Genomic DNA, 17,211 nt, shown 5'->3' with positions numbered 1-17,211 from the left:
TTCGGAAGGGTTTGAATACACATTCCTTCTCGGACCATTTCTTAAAAATTCATAATAAAAATGAAAATCATATAAAAAATTTTTTGGGTATCCAAGTAATTAAACCACATTGGCGGTCAAAGGATATGGAAAAACGTTTGGCCACCAGCGAAATGAGGTGGATTTTTAATTTGGATACACTTACGCCTAAAGGCTTAAACCTTGATTTTGAATTGAAATGGTTTTTAGATTAATTTTATATATTTCAATGTTTTTAACATTTTCTCATTATATTAATTAATATATTTCTCTTTTATCTATTTATGATTCCTCTACTACTGGGAGCGGTGTATAATTGTGTTCCACTGAGGGAGGGATGGACCCTGCCGGAATACTAAGTACGGCATAGCTTTGTAATCAGTGGAACACACTTACATGGATACTTCAAGTTCGCTGAAAAACTCCACAAAGATGGCCGCGATTGGAGCCTGGTATTCACCCCCTAGCATTTCTTTGGTGCAGCAACAGAGAGAAAGAAAAAATAAATAAAAAAAAAATAAAAAAAAAATTGCACTGTGGAACGCATATAACTTCCGTTTTTCCAGGAAGTTGTAATAGATGGAACGCAAGCAGCTTCCTGTTAAGACCGGAAGTGACGTCATCGTGATGTTTGCCGCGAAAAAAGCAGGAATTGGAGGACCAATAAGAAATTATTGCAGGGGATAAATAGGATCTGTCTTTTAATCACAAACTACCTTTGCCTGAGGAAGGATCCTGAGAGGTCCGAAACGCGTTGCAGGAGGTGCAAGTTTGTGAATCAGGAGGAACGTCTTTTGGGATCCTGTTGCCATTTGGACTACTATAAAGTTTTCTGCGGTGGTACCGAGCTAACTTTGGCCCGGGACCCTTTGCTAATTTTTAGCATTAACCCACCGCAGCATCTCCACTTGGTGAGATTTTAACATCTTGGATCCCGATTCCTTCTTTATATCTATGTTATGAATGTTCTTGTTTTTAATCTATTTTTGTCAGAATAAATGATATCATTTTATTGGATGGGTATTTTATGCATATTTCCCTTCCTAATTTAAGGCATTACATGCAATTAGCGCTATCCAAGACACACTTTTCTGTTTTGTTATAGAAGAGGAACCGACAGTGCTGACAGCCCAGCCTCCGGCTATGCTGGGTTGCCACCAGAGTGAAGTCATCAGAATCCCCCGTGAGGCCACTTCCCTTTATTTTAGGCCATGTCCCCTCTAGTGCGCACGGGTGTCACTAGACCCAGTTACGCCTCTGCCTACTGTTTAATATAGTTTTGCTTACATTACTTTTTTCTTTATTGATTACTGTTAGTGGGATGATTTACTTGATCAATAGGAACAATCAGAAATATGAAAATAAGTTTTGATCATTTCAGTTCAACGATACTGATTGTCACAGGTAACTGTACTTTTGCACCATTTTTATGAATGAATAAATCATCATCATCATCAATGACTTTGGATGTGGGACTAATCACCACAAGTAAACAGAAGTTCCCAGACTTTCTGAATACACGAAGTTGCAAAATACATCTATACATACTTAGTATAAAATAAAGTCCCTGGTAGGCGTATATCTGTTTGCTAAGGTTAATCTCGGGAACCAGTGGACGGATTTTGAGGCAGTTTTCACTATTCTATATAGAGCATTTGTCGCGGAAGGTTTAGCTGTATGAAACAATAATGTATTAGAAAAGGGAACCGAGCAGTGACAAGTTTAGTGTAGCAAGTCAATGAACAAAATAAACGTTCAAGCTCTTTCTTGGCTTATGCTGCCTAAACTGTTAAAGATAAATCACAGTATAGGACCATGTAGAGATTGATACATATTTTCCAGTTCCTCCCGAAAACTTCATTTAAGCCCTATTTACTGATCTAAAATTTCAGTTTTTTCACTTTTTTTTTTACCATTCCTATTTAATTTATGTGAAAAACGATTCTTTGATTTCAAACGAGTCCAATTGCTTTGGCATGACAATAAATAAAGCACTAGGACAGGCACTTATCATGGCTGGAGGTGACCTGAGTTTAGATTACGTGGCCCTTTTGCGTGTCACGTCAAAACTAAATCTTTTCGGGTTGACATCAGGAGGAAAAACAACTAATGTTATCTACAAGGCAATCTTATAAGACTTTGGTTAAATAAGACTAATGCTGTAAATTCCTAATTGCTCCCATGCGAAGCCGGGGTGGGACACTAGTTGATATAGAAAGCAGTAGTTTGTCTTGTTCTACAAAATATTGAATTATGGAGGTTTAGTTTACATTACTTAAATATCATTTGCAAACCAATGGAAAATGTTTTAAGTCCATTATAAAAATGAATGCAGAAGCGCTCTAAGAGAGGAGGGGGTCTGTGTGCAGGCTCCGATCAGGCCCCCTCCTCTCCGGCGCATGCGCAGGTCTCCCGGAACATGGCGCCTGCGCCGTGTTCCAGAGACATCTCTACTGCGCATGCGTAAATCACCGGGGAAGTGGCCACGGTGGCCATTTTCCTGGTGATTTCTGCAGACAGCGCTGGGCCACCAGAAAGGTAAGTATATGAAATTGGGTGCCTGTGTGCACCGCATACCTTGCACCCATTATAAATACACCCCTGAATGAATGTACCAACAGATCCTTTTAGACTGAAAAGCTTCTGAGCTATTTTTACATTGGAGAATAGGTACTTTGAGCTACTCAGTCCTGCTTGTTTCCCTTAGTTGGCTGAGTATTTAGTGTTTATATTGCTGGACCATCCTCCCCTTTCCTGATCTGTCCCCTCCCTCCCTAAAGAAATGTCCTCATCTTGCATCTTTTTCTATGCCTGAAGCAGTGAGCTACTCAGTGCCTATCATATTGCAGATTTTAGTGCAGGAAGACTCAGGACGGTCCTTTCAATAGAGTTTAAGGGAAGCATTCTATGTACAGTGCATCCGGAAAGTATTCACAACGCTTCACTTTTTCCACATTTAACATTATGTTACAGCCTTATTCCAAAATGGAATAAATTCATTTTGGTCCTCAAAATTCTACACCCAATACCTTATAATGACAACGTGTAAAAAGTTTTTTTTTAGATTTTTGCAAATTTAATAAAAAAAACCTAAGAAATCACATGTACATAAGTATTCATAACCTTTGCTCAATACTTTGTGCACCTTTGGCAGCAAATACAGCCTCAAACTTTTTGAATATCATGCCACAAGCTGGGCACACCTATCTTTGTGCAGTTTCGCCCATTCCTCTTTGCAGCACCTCTCAAACTCCATCAGGCTGGATGGGAAGTGTAGGTGCACAGCCATTTTCAGATCTCTCCAGAGATGTTCAATTGGATTCAAGTCTGGGCTCTGGCTGGGCCACTCAAGGACATTCACAGAGTTGTCCTGAAGCCACTCCTTTGATATCTTGGCTTTGTGCTTAGGGTCGTTGTCCTGCTGAAAGATGAACAGTCGCCCCAGTGTGCGGTCAAGAGCGCTCTGGAACAGGTTTTCATTCAGGATGTCTCTGTACACTGCTGCATTCATCTTTCCCTCTATCCTGACTAGTCTCCCAGTTCCTGCCGCTATAAAAATATCCGAACAGCATTATGCTGCCACCACCATACTTCACTGTAGGGATGGTATTGGCCTGGTGATGAGCGGTGCCTGGTTTCCTCCACACAGAACACCTGGAATTCACACCAAAGAGTTCAATCTTTGCCTCTCATGGTCTGAGAGTCTTTCAAGTGCATTTTGGCAAACTCCAGGCGGGCTGCCATGTGCTTTTTACTAAGGATTGACTTCCGTCTGGCCACTCTACCATATAGGCCTGATTGGTGGATTGCTGTAGAGATGGTTGTTCTTCTGGAAGGTTCTCCTCTCTCCACAGAGGAATGCTGTAGCTCTGACAGAGTGACAATCATTCTTGGTCACCTCCCTGACTAGGGCCCTTCTCCCCCGATCGCTCAGTTTAGATGACCGGCCAACTCTAGGAAGAGTCCTGGTCATTCCGAACTTCTTCCGTTTACGGATGATGGAGGCCACTGTGCTCATTGGAAACTTCAAAGCAACAGATATTTTTCTGTACCTCTGTACCCTTCCACAGATTTGTGCCTCGAGACAATCATGTCTCCGAGGTCTACAGACAATTCCTTGGACTTCATGCTTGGTTTGTGCTCTGACATGCACTGTCAAGTGTGGGACCTTATATAGACAGGTGTATGCATTTCAAAATCATGTCCAATCAACTGAATTTACCACAGGTGGACTCCAATTAAGCTGTAGGAACATCTCAAGGATGATCAGTGGAAACAGGATGCACCTGAGCTCAATTTTGAGCTTCATGGCAAAGGCCAGGAATACTTATGTACATTAGTGTTTTTTGTTTTTTTTATTAAATTTGCAAAAATCTCAAAAAAACTTTTTACATGTTGTCATTATGGGGTATTGTGTGTAGAATTTGAGGACAAAACTGAATTTATTCCATTTTGGAATAAGGCTGTAACATAACAAAATGTGGAGAAAGTGAAGCGTTGTGAATACTTTCCGGATGCACTGTATTACTAGTGACTGGGCAGATATATTCCTCTAGGAGATAGCAGTGCGACATGGCTCCTAGCTACTGATAATACAAAGTTCCATTATTTCAGACAAGAGGGAGGCATATCAACAACTGTACACTTGTTTTTAATCCATCATCATGCCAAAATAATTAGAATTAATTTAATATATATAACATCTAATTTAAGGAGATAGTAAAGGAGCAAGTTCTGAGTCACAATTGTGTCTCTTTTTTAATTTTTTTAATTAATGCCTACTGTAGCCCAAGACTTGAACTTGAGTGACACCAAGCCTGGAAATTAGCTTGAAAGTGAAAGTACTATTGCTTTAGTTATCTAACTTAATCTCTGTCGCCCTGGGCTATGAAACAGCGTTGCATCATACCATATCCTGTTGAGATAAAAATGACAAACCATGAACTGTGCAGATAAGATGAATCATTTATTTATATACAGTAAGCATTGGTAGATGTATTCTGTTCAAAAGAAAAAAATACAGTAACAAAAATATTCTCAGCATAATACCTACAGTATAAACGTAAGTGTGACAAACAGATTTTGTTGTTGAGTTATAAAGAACACTGAGCCTGGTATGACAGATTACAAGTTGCATTGTTAACTAGGACAGTAAAAAACTGTACAGTGCAGGCAACACATTACAATAAAATATGGTCAATGAGGCAGTCTTTATCAATAATTGGGCAAGAGGGTTAAAATCTCATAAATCCTCCATATCGTTTATCCATTTCTGGGGTCTCTTTGGAATAACTCTCACCATCTTCATCTGAAGGAAGAAGAGAATCTGCAAAGCGTCTCATGAATCCTCCGTATCTTTTCTGGTAGTCCTGCCACCACTCTGGTCTGCCGACTCTTCTCATAAAGCCACCGTATCGCTTCTGTAACTCTCTCCCATCATCTTCAATGTCTGGACTTCTTCTGTAAAATCTCATGAAGCCCCCATATCTCTTATTCATCTCTCCTGGTGTCTCACTGTTGTTGTCATGATAAATACCACTTTCAGGATCCCTACCAGTTCCAAGAAGCTCCCTTAGGAGATCTAATGTATCACTATCAAACTCTTTCTTCATGAAACCTCCATACTTCTTAGCAGGAATTTCTCCAACAGTGGATTCTTCTTCTGGTTCAACATTATATAACTCATCCATTTTCTTTTTCATGAAGCCACCATATCTTTTCATAAACCCTCCATACTTTTTGGTAACTAGGTGATTATCGTTGTCCAGCTCTTTTTCAGCTTCATGAGCATTGTCCTCTTTGGCAGTTTGCAGAAGCTCTTTGCAGGTTCCCCAGGCTTTGGCAATTGGCAATTTTCCATCACATTCCAAAGTGCAAACCTGAAACAAGAATATTTTTAGATTAATTTAAAAAAGTGGAACCTATGGCACCTACACTTGTTATTTATTAAATATTGATATAAAAAACAACCCAAGTGTTTAACACTACAACCTTAATGGCGCAAGTCATAAAGATGAACATTACTTAAGCATATAGGAAACATATATACCTACTGATAAGATATGTGGCAAAAAATGGCAGGTTGACGTCTAGCATAACTCACACTTGCTCCTGTGTTTTTAACCAAATGTCTTGTTTGCAAAATAAGCATTCCCTATAAGGCTTCAATAGAGCTTAAAAATTATAATCTATCAGGTATACATCTCATTTATGAAAAACAAAAAAATATAAAATACACACAAAAACATAATAGATACACCAGCAATTAATATAGCACCTATTAGCATTAGCGGTACATTTGCAATAAGCCAATCACAAGTAGTTCACTAGACCTGGTGCCTGTCATCTTCATTTGTACTTGGCAAATATGTCTCCTATCCTACAGTATATGCATCTGTTTGAAATCATACACCCTACATTAGTCCATCTCATCCGGCTTCTTCAGGTGTTTCAGATACTGTACATGCAAATCTGCAAAGGCACATACCTGTATGCAGGTTAATGCGATTACCTTTAACTTTCTTGTTCAGGTGGCCGGCCACGGTTCTGCACATGTGCGGTCAGCAGATCACGCATGTATGAGAGAGCATTGCCAGGGAGGGATGCTATGGATCCCTCTTCCGGTAATTGTTGTGTTATGTAGCATATACTGTAGCTACCAGTACCTAGCTCCGGAATGCTTTGCTGGAGCTTGATAAATCTCATACAGTATAAATCTGTGGGGGTTATAATTGGAAATTGGGGTACCACAGCAGTGTTACATCCTGGAGAGGCTTAAATTTAGTGGGGTGGGGGGATTATTTCCCACAAAATTATTTTAATAAATATGCCTCTAAATATTCCAAATATAGTAATAACAATACTTTAATGATCATATAATCCAAATGGATTTTATTTTAAGCAAAATTAATATCTCAATAACGTCATATATATTGTACTTTCACAAAGTTATACATTAACAAAATTAAACTTTCTTTTGACCAATGATTTATTAAACTCAGGGTATGCATTCAATAGCAAAACTTTTTTATGTTCTTCTAAAATTGATTTTTTTTTTTCATGAAATTACTTTTTCACACTCGTTTTGAAGAAATAGTAAAGCCTGAAGCTAATTTGTTCTCTAATTATCCAGTTTTTTAAAAGAAGAGCAAATTCTTCATTTAAAAAGGGAGAATTTTATAGCGAAACTCTGTATTCATCCATCCAGTAGTTAGTCCAGCTTCTATACACTTACTCCAGGCAATATGGGGGAGTAGTTCTAGTATAACTAGCATGTAAATGATCAAAGGAAAAAAGAGCCAATATTCAGCTTTCCTATAGTGAAATCTCGCAATTCTTAGGCAAGAGGGGGTCTGCATTTCTCATGTTTAGGTTGTTTGTCCCGACTGTTTGTGGGTGACCGTTCTATACCACGTCACCCCCGTTTTGTGGCAGTGTCGAGGCCAGTGTTTGCATCTTCTGACACAGATTTCCTGGACCCGATAGAGGAGTTTTGGTGGCCATCCTGAGTAAGCTTAGGCTTACTCAGATGGCCGATGGTGATCTGATACTGTGTCTTTGGACAACACTCGGATCTGCAATGCCGGCAGTGTCTTTAGTCTTCAGACGCCTCCGGCATTAGCATATTTTTGCATCGCTGCTGGTCCCAAAACACAGCAGCAATGCAAATAGAGTGCAACTCTAAATCAGGCCCTATGCTATGAACCACTTTATTGGAAGTGCTGATAAGGTCTTTGAAAGGTTTGTGGGACTTCCCCTGAGGCTCTTTCCCTATGCTTCTTACATTGGCAGGTGGGAATGAGAGGGAGCACGCCTTCTGCTAACATTAGACTGGGATTGTGGTTTCGGGATGTGCATGGCTGACGGAAGTTCTCTAGTTGGCCCCACTTTAGGTGCTGCCAGATTCTTAGACTGGGAAGATGCCTCTGGGCTGTGACACGACAGTCTGGTGCCACAGTCTTTGTGTAATCACAGACATACAGGAGCAGTGGTAATCAGATTTACAGGTAAGTAGCTGCCAGCTGTTGCTCCTCCATGCCAATGGCCAACAACCAGTGTGGGTGAGCACACGAACGGGTAAATTTACTACAGGTTCTGAAAATGAAAAGTGAAGGTGTTACCCTTAGCAACCAATCTGATTGCTTACTGTGGACAACACCTCCACTTTTCATTTTCAGAAGCTTTCGTAAATCTATCCCTAAGGGGGAGATGTATCAAACCTTCGAGAGAGAGAAAGTGGAGAAGTTGCCTAAAGCAATTATTCATCTTGTGTCATTTATAGACAGTGCAAGACAAATGATAACTAGGAGCTGATTGGTTGTTATGGGCAACTTCTCCACTTTATCTGTCTCACAGGTTTGATACCTCTCCCCCTCAGTATGTTAGGCACCTCATATACATTAGCCTTCAATAACTGCTTAGGTTCTTCTTACTGATAACTCTGGCCCTGATTGCTGAGATCTTGTCTTGTATGTAAACTAATGAATAGAAGAATGCAATCCAAAGACTGCTTTTACGGGAACAGACACGAGTTAAGTATTTCCTAGACCTCTGTAGGGAATATTTGTACATACATAAATATATAACAAAAAGTAAGGTTACAAGCATGTTGTGAGAGACTACTGTACACACTAAAGCCAGTTTCAGATAATGTTCATGTGTTGCTCTGTACATACAGTAACACCTGAATTTATTACTAACAACTCTGGGCCTGATTGAAAGGTAAATGCTATGCCAATCCCTGCACAGATGAGCAATGTTATTTATACTGCTGATGCATCTGAGGTGCACTGCGCAAGTACAAGATTGGTTACCAATGGCAGTTGATTTGAGAATTTGGATGCAGAGTAATTGACGGTCAGGTGCCTTTGTGGAAGGTAATGGGGAGTTGGCTAGTTAAACCCTTGCATGTTGTCAATGTTTTGTGGGCTTGTCGCAACCAGCAACTGCGTCTATGTTCGCAGTTACTGGCCCCAGCAGCTTAGTTCCTACGGATATTCTGAGGAACCATAGGGCTGCTCAGAAGATCAATGGTGCGAACGATGAAGTTTTTGTACGCAATCGATGGATGATCTGTACATATTATGTCGGCTGCGGGATCCGCATATATTCGCAGTACCGCTGCATATAAAGACGCAGTCGCAAATTAATTAGCATTTACCTCGGAATCAGGCCCTCTCTCTTTATTTCTAGAATCCTTCTTTGTTATTTTTCATTGACCCGATATAAGATGCAAACTGCTCTCTACATACAATTCAGTTTTGCATAGGGGATAGCAAAGCAGTGTTGTATCCCAGTGCCCAGATTATATACAACTATGGTTGTAGACATAAATACACAGCCACAATGAACAGGTGGAAGCTAGGAAGACAAAGCAAAGCGCTCCGTAAGGTTTGAAGATGACTTGTACAAGATAATAAATATATGGCTGTATTTAATAACATGGACTCCATCCGTTTATTCTACATCATTTGTTTATAAAGTGTAACAATGAAGGAAAGAAAGATAATAACCCTTAGTTACAGTAAAAGCTAATATCTAAAATGTGGGTTAAAAAGGCATTGACTTGAACATTTTGATGTTTTCTAAGTCTAAATATCTTTCTAATGAGATGGCTGAGAATGCTAACATTTCATAAATTAGGAAATGTGTTTAAAGTGAACCACACAATTATGGTTAATGCATATACCAAATTGTTTAAGACTATTTAAAAATGATTGTTATACGTGATATTATAAAGAGATATTTGTCTTGTCGCACACATACCTATCCCTTCAGTTTCAAAGCAATAGAACTCGGCAAACAGCCTCAAATATTAGTCTCACTTTGTTGTAAAAATGTTGCTGCAAAACAGTTATGCTGGGCACACACCTGAGCGACCCAGCGGCCGGCCGACCGTCACTCAGACTGTGTAAGCATACACACTTCCCAATCGGCGGCTCAATACAGTATTTCTGCCCAGACATCACAACTGGGTGGGCATTTAAATATGCCCATGAAGTTGTGATGTGAGTGTCGGTGGTTCCTGCTGTGTAACTGGTTGGTCCTCCATACACACCGGCAGAAGTGCACGATTTATCTGCAAGATATATTGCATCTGCCGTGCTGAATGGCTAACACAATATATCTATGAACAATGTCATTCACAGATATATCATTAGTACACATGAGCCGACACACTTAACGATATATAACTCGCCAACTGTACGAAAGATATATTGCATAGTGTGTGTACCCAGCATTATTCTTCAGTGCTGCCTAGGAGCTGATAATTGTAAATCCTTTTTCAACAAAAAAGGCTCTTTGGAATGGGAGCTTGTACATTATCCTCCTTTAGCAGAACATTATAAGTGTGTTCATTAAAGCATGTCAAAGCTTCCTTACTGCATAGTCACAGTGTTATGTAAATATTCTGTTTTATTTTATAACGCTCAACATACTACTTTTTTCTATACCTTTAGGAAATCCTGACACAAACCAAACAAATAGAATAACAAGAAACATAAGGTAATGATGACTCTGCCCAAATTTACAATCTAAAAGCCATATGGTAGGGAGGGGGAGATAGTGTATACATAGGATAGTGGACAGTTATAGCTTTTGGTGGAGAAACATGCCAACGTGCTAATTATGGGCTCCAGGCAGTTGGTAACCACAACTACTGTAGATATCCAGTTCCCTGCAATTGATAATGATAGGTACAGTGTTAGTTCCTAGCTAAAGGTAGTTGGTAACCACAGGTACAGCACTAGTTTCTGGCTCTGGGTAGTAGGTGATGGGCTATGCTCCTGGCTTTTGGCATTTGATGATCACAGGCACAGTGTTATTGTCTGGTTTCAGGCAGTTGGTAGTTTCAGGTTCAGCTCCAGTTTCTGGGTATGGTCATTTGGCAATTACAGACACTGTGCTAGAACTTGTTTTCCAGGTAGGTGGTTACAACAGGTACAGCACTAGTTCCTGTCTCTGGGCAGTTGATAAATACAAGCACTGTGCGAGTATTGAGCTCCAGGCAATTGGTAAATGTAGGTACAGCGCTAATCTTGGATCCTAGCAGTTGGATTGCAAGTACAGTTAATAACCCCCAGCTACAGTGCCAGTTCCTGGCAGAAGGTAACCACAGGTACTCTGTTGGCTCCTGGGTCTGTCAGCTGGTGATCACACTTCTGGCTCAAGTTATTCATTGATCACAGGTACTGTCCAACTTTGTAGCTCCAGGCAGTTGGCAATTGCTGGTATAGTGCTAGTTCCTGGCCCTGGGTAGTTGTTGATTACATGCACTGTGCTAGTTTATAGCTCCAAGCAGTTGGTAATTGTAGTAATTTATTTAACAAGCACTCCCATAAAACTCATTTGCATTTTACCGAGCATGAACTCTTCTCGATGTTGTCGACAACATTTTAAATTGATGAAAAGGAAATTTTTCTCAGAAAGTAAACACAGGGCCATTCACACCATCAAATTGCATTTCATTTAAGAATATGTATAAAATGTTTAACAATAACAACCATGTGTAACTGGGGAGGAAAATTAAAAAACAATGCATTCTTTATTTTAAAGCCATACTCCAACCAGCAGCCAGAGGGTTCTATTGCCGGCTGTGCCTTCTCTAGTTTTAACATTTCTATCAGAACAAAACATTGGTGTCCTAGTTGCCCCTTATCTGGCTAGAAAACTCTGGCAACAATGAACAGGTCAAACCCACACATCCAGAGCATTTGTTTCAAGCACCAATATAGTAAAGTGTGTTTTTTTTCAACAACGACCTGTTTGTAATGCTTACAAAGCTAGAGATTTCTTTGCAAGCACTTCATAAGGTCAGTACAGTGATGCTTAATATTAAAAAATAAATAAAACTAAAGCTTTCAGCTTTAACATACACTTAGGGGTAAATTACCAAGATGGGAGTTCTAGTTAAGAAGTGATGTTGACCATAGCAACCAATCAGATTCTACTTCTCATTTATCTAGCACCTTCTAGAAGATAATACCTGGAATCTGATTGGTTGCTATGGGCAACATCACTTCTTAATAGAACTCCCATCTTAGTAAATTTACCCCTTCGAGTCAATATAACTATTCCAGGCAAGAAAGCTCTCTCAGATATTTGCCCATTCATTTTCTTTCCACATTTTCTTTTTTGTATAAGGACAATTTTCATCCACTATTGGATAAAATTAAAGATACGCAACTGAGAAAAGCTGGAGTCCTCCTGGTTGAATAGATTCTTTGTCACATTGGTTGGGAAAAGGGGTATTTAGAACTCCTCCTCCCCAATTCCATTTCCCTAACCAATGATTGAATCTTCCCAACCAGGAATTTTATAAATGCCTATTGCCTATATTCACTGCTATGCCCCATAATAAACCTAAGACACATTCTCTTTTATTCTTTGAAATCTTAGCAAGTTTGCTAAGAGGGTTTCTATCTCTATATGGTATACATTTGTATTTTACTCCATTCATTTTAATAAAATTGGTAGCAAGATTTCCAATGTAGTTTTACCCTGGAAGTCTGGTCAAACCGGTTTACTCTCGTGTGATCCTTCTCCTATTGGGCCACGAACCTCAAATTCCTTCGTAGGATGCTGAGCACATGTTGCTGTAACCTTCATCATCTAATGTAAATATATTCTTCCCAGATTGTTCTCACAAGTGTTGTACATGATGCAAAACGAAGATGGATCAGCTCCACAAGTTCTAGTCTTGTCCTGTCCTTCCTTCCCGTTTGATCATTGGTTTTCCATGTATTGTCCCAGATGGTGTTTCGAACTGCTCCATATGTGGGATAAACCGAAACAGTATGTTGCAGGCTACTTCATACTTTCAATTAAAATGTAAACTGCACAAGCCTGGAAGACCAATCAGCTCCCACAGGAAAATGATTGGTAGAAAACAATATCACTATGAAATCAAAATGCATTATTTTGTTATTTCTCCACTACATGCCCACAGATAAGAGGTTTTGGGTCTCAGGGCTAAAACATGTAGTACCCTCTGAGATGTCATATGCTATTACTGCTGCCATGAAAATTTGTTTGCTATGCACTTTGATGCATGTGTCTTAATGTACCACAAATATTGTTGCATTCAAGTGAGATGGAATTGTTAATAGCTATTAATGCAGTATTACTTGTTTAACAAATCTTTAGATTTTATTGACATAACTTATTTTATGTGCTGTATTGTACCTTGATTGTTTTAAAGGAAGATAAGTGAATGCAGGTAAATAATATAGTTTATTTCATGGCTAGCAAGGAAGCTGTAACATTTATCAATTATCTAATCTCTTGATAATGTATTCCTATAGTTTAGCTATTATGCTTCTGTGAAATGGGTTACCCTGACTAAGTTGTGTGTGTTTTTAGATAGGTAAGATTTTTTTTGCTGTTGATGATGTAGCATAGAGAATGATTAATTGGTGAGCGTGTGTTATCTTCTGATAAACCACTGATCAGTTTACCTGGGACTAGCTCGGGATATTCAAGTTAAACACAAATAACATTCTATCCCATGGGGCTCTTCAAAGAATTAAACTCAGTGTACAGACATACATTTGCATCATTATGTGGCACAGCTGATAATGTTTATTACAGGTATGTTGTCTGTTACTAAAGAGACATAAAATCATCACCGAAATGTGAAACAAATCTGTTGGATTCTAAAAAGTATAATTGTGAATTTTAAAACTGATGGACTTAGGTGCTTATTATACAATATAGGTACATTTAGCAAGTACGCTATAACATAACGTGGAAGCATATCACACATGAGCTACTGAATTCTGGTATACATTATTCACACTCATGGGTCTAATATACAATAATGGTATTTTACAGAGCTGACTCATGAGCCAGTGCGCAGTTGTAGAAAGTGATGAATGATGCCCATATGGCAATATGGCATGCAGTTATACTGCCCAATGTGAGATATTATCACTAACATGATGAAGATATATTATAATATTGCACAGATTCAACCGTGGTCCATTTATTTAATATCAATGAACCACACCTCACATCGACTAGGAATAATCAGAACGATGCAGAATAATGCCAAATACTATAACTATGTTAACCAGTCCCAGACAATTGCCTTCCTGTTTCTTACAGGTGTATTCTTTTGGATTACTCTATCTATGCCTTCTATTTATATATACAAGCACCAAGGAAAAGGAATGGCTATGTATGTATGCACACATATACGTTATATACATACTGTAGCACTCAATTATACATACATCATAAATAGAGTTTAATAAAGTAAGTGAGAAAAATGAGTGCAAAATTGGAAAATACTGTAGGTAAGTTCTCTGAACAGCTTCCAATCCATGGCGTAATAAAATCTTGTTAAACACCCCAATTCTGATCTGTGAGCCAGCCATCTATATCATAATACAACTTTCCACATATCATTTATTTTATTCTTTACCACAATTTAACTATCCATGTTACATATTTATATTCGTCAAGTGAAAAGAAACTCTACTACTTCTAAATCACATGGTCAGTATCAAGCAAGCAAAGCATATTGCAGGAAACCAGGACTTGTATCAGTGATGGCATATTTTTATTGCTGCAGGGCAAATCTGCCTTTTATAGTAATGAAGTACAGAAGGCATAAACCTCCTAGTAGTGCATCGCATTATGAACCAGGGTCCCAATAGTGTTATATATTAAAAAAGCACCTCAACTTTATGGATCATAATCGCCAGAGCCGCAAAAATCCTTTAACATAATAAATACAATGAAAGGAGTATTTTTTGCTTATATCATTTTGCTATGTATGCAGAAATAGCTTATAAGTATTCCCTTGCACATGGAGGTTAGGGTGTGTACACTATGACCACACCAGTTTAGAAAGTAGTGTACAGATATTCCTTTGTCATAAATTCTTTTGAAAAGAGACACAGTTGTATGTAAATTAAGCATCAATCTCTTGACTACAGTGATAAAAGAGCTACATAATTACAGGACACATATGTGCTGTCTTGCACTGAGCTCTACATTGAATAGAATTGTTCTGCTTTAAGAATTTACTTTTACTATGGTAAAAACAGTACATTTAAATCTATGTCTCTTTCTCTTATGAACTAATACAATGTCCTTTCCTCTAACAGAATAAATAAATGTGCCTGCTTTCATGAATCAAGCACATGTATCATTACATCAGTGGTATTGCAAACCAAATATAATATTTAAATATATTTCTATACACAACATTACAGTTGTATGTTGTATTTCTTTATTTCTTTATCTGTAAATTGCAGCTCATTTTCATGTTCAACTATCACTAAGCTCTTGGAAAATAACAGTAATGAAACTTGCCAAGCACAGGGCTGTCATATTGTACTAATTGTGTCTCTTGAATCTGTGCCTTCCTTAAGTTATAATTATCCTGTACTATCTCCCATTAACTGAAATCTATGCAAATAAGGTATATTTAGTGCATTCACTACTTAGCAAATCGGTGGTAGATCAATTACAGTTACTGCACACAGAGTTTACAGACTTTTGTCACCATCTTAACAAGTTGTAATAACGAACCAAAAACTCAGAGCAAAATTAATTGTCTGTTGTCTTAATTACTTCTGCATTAACTCATTATCTCTTTGATTTTTGTTTAAACTCCAAGCATTTTGTAAGTACTGTAGCATGTTCTGGATTTGGGGATTTGAAAACAACTATGCTACAACTCACTACTGTAGCATACAGGACATTACATTGAGATCACCAGCATACTGCCGACTACATCTTTTAGTGATCACTAGCATGCACTACATAGAGATCCAGTACAGTACATTACATAGAGATCATTAGTATACACTACATTACATAGAGATCACTACTGTAGCATACCCCGACCTTACATAGAGATCACAAGCATACAGCACTGTACATTATAGAGATCACTAGCATACAGCACTGTACATTATAGAGATCACTAGCATACAGCACTGTACATTATAGAGATCACTAGCATACAGTATGGTTGGTCGTGCGCAATGACGCTCTCCAAGGTGCTGAATTGCTGCCCGCGATAAGGTCTGCACACAAGTTGCAAAGATATTTCAGTAAACATCCTAATGCTCTGCCTTATAGCATTTTGTTGTTAACTTACCAAAGAGTTTATTTCAGTTCCTTGTCCCATATGGTAAGCACACGAAGCGCAGTCTTTGCTGCAGTCTGCTCTGATTGCCACAAAAAGATATGTGTTTATGGCAAGGACTATACAGCAGTGTCTAGCAGCAAGTGCCATTGACTGTAATATAAAGGAGAAAGATTAAAATGTAATTAGAATATTTTTCCACTAAGTTTAAAGTACACATAGAACTTAGTTCCCTGTAGTCACAGAAACCTTGCCAAAGTTTAAACTATTCAGACTTCACTGGAATAAAAAAAGAAAATAATAATAATAATAATAATAATAATAATAATAATAATAATGTTATGTTTGACGTATATACTTTGTGGACAGTGTTGCTTTCGTATTAACTATCCCACAAGGAAGACTTCTGTTTGTCTACTGTAACCTAACTTGTACTTGCAACTGTTACATTACAGTAATGACCAACAGGTAAACCCAACAAGTATACAGTTACTCACATGCATGTCTCAGTGTTAGCGTTGCAGAAGATAAGCCACAGCTGTTTCAGTATATAGCACTATACAATATGTATACTGAGCAACAAAATATAGTGAAGCAAATGTAAATAGGTCTCTAGGGTAGTTCTGAATTCGGGAAAAGCAGAGAAGAGGTGTATCCCAGAAGTGTTCTCTTTCAGCAGAAGCCCGGGGAAGTAATGCAGTTGCCTCGTCTACTTTTGAATGTGTGCAAGAGGGAGAGAGAGAGAGGGATAGAGAGAGAGAGAGAGAGAGAGTGTGTGTGTGAGAGAGAGAGGGGAGTATGAAGAGAGCAGTAACAGTCTCTGCAGCTCTCAGTTTCCTTAAATGGACGTGTGTGGCTGTAGTCTCGTTAGCAAAATCACAGAGTGCTGGGCTACTTTATAATTAGTTAAAAAAATGAGAGCAGACAGTTTCCCCCAATAGCCTGTAGGCTCTATCTGACGCAACTCCTACGAAACCTCTTTGTAGATTTCACGTTGACTTTTTCATTCTTTATTATAATTAAGCATAGTCATGATCACCATCAGCACTGCTGGGGGAGGATGATCTCTAAGGACGTGATACTAAAGATGC

At 38.6% G+C, this 17,211-nt stretch overlaps 1 protein-coding gene across 1 annotated transcript; it reads right to left on the bottom strand.

The window, feature by feature from the left end:
- Positions 1 to 4,965: 4,965 nt before the first annotated feature.
- PENK (proenkephalin) lies at positions 4,966 to 17,004 on the bottom strand. Its single transcript, XM_088469739.1, has 3 exons — positions 16,618 to 17,004; positions 16,133 to 16,273; positions 4,966 to 5,897 (listed from the first exon to the last, which is right to left on the bottom strand). Exons 1-3 carry the CDS (start codon positions 16,621 to 16,623, stop codon positions 5,253 to 5,255), a joined length of 792 nt encoding a protein of 263 aa, XP_088325865.1. The 5' UTR covers positions 16,624 to 17,004; the 3' UTR covers positions 4,966 to 5,252.
- Between the last annotated feature and the right edge of the window lie 207 nt (positions 17,005 to 17,211).

Source organism: Taudactylus pleione, unplaced genomic scaffold, assembly GCF_031769625.1.
Source record: "Taudactylus pleione unplaced genomic scaffold, aTauple2 ptg000093l, whole genome shotgun sequence".
Taxonomy (NCBI): Eukaryota; Metazoa; Chordata; class Amphibia; order Anura; family Myobatrachidae; genus Taudactylus; species Taudactylus pleione.
Note: the sequence above shows the minus strand (reverse complement) of the source record. Positions and strands in the feature narration are given on the sequence as shown.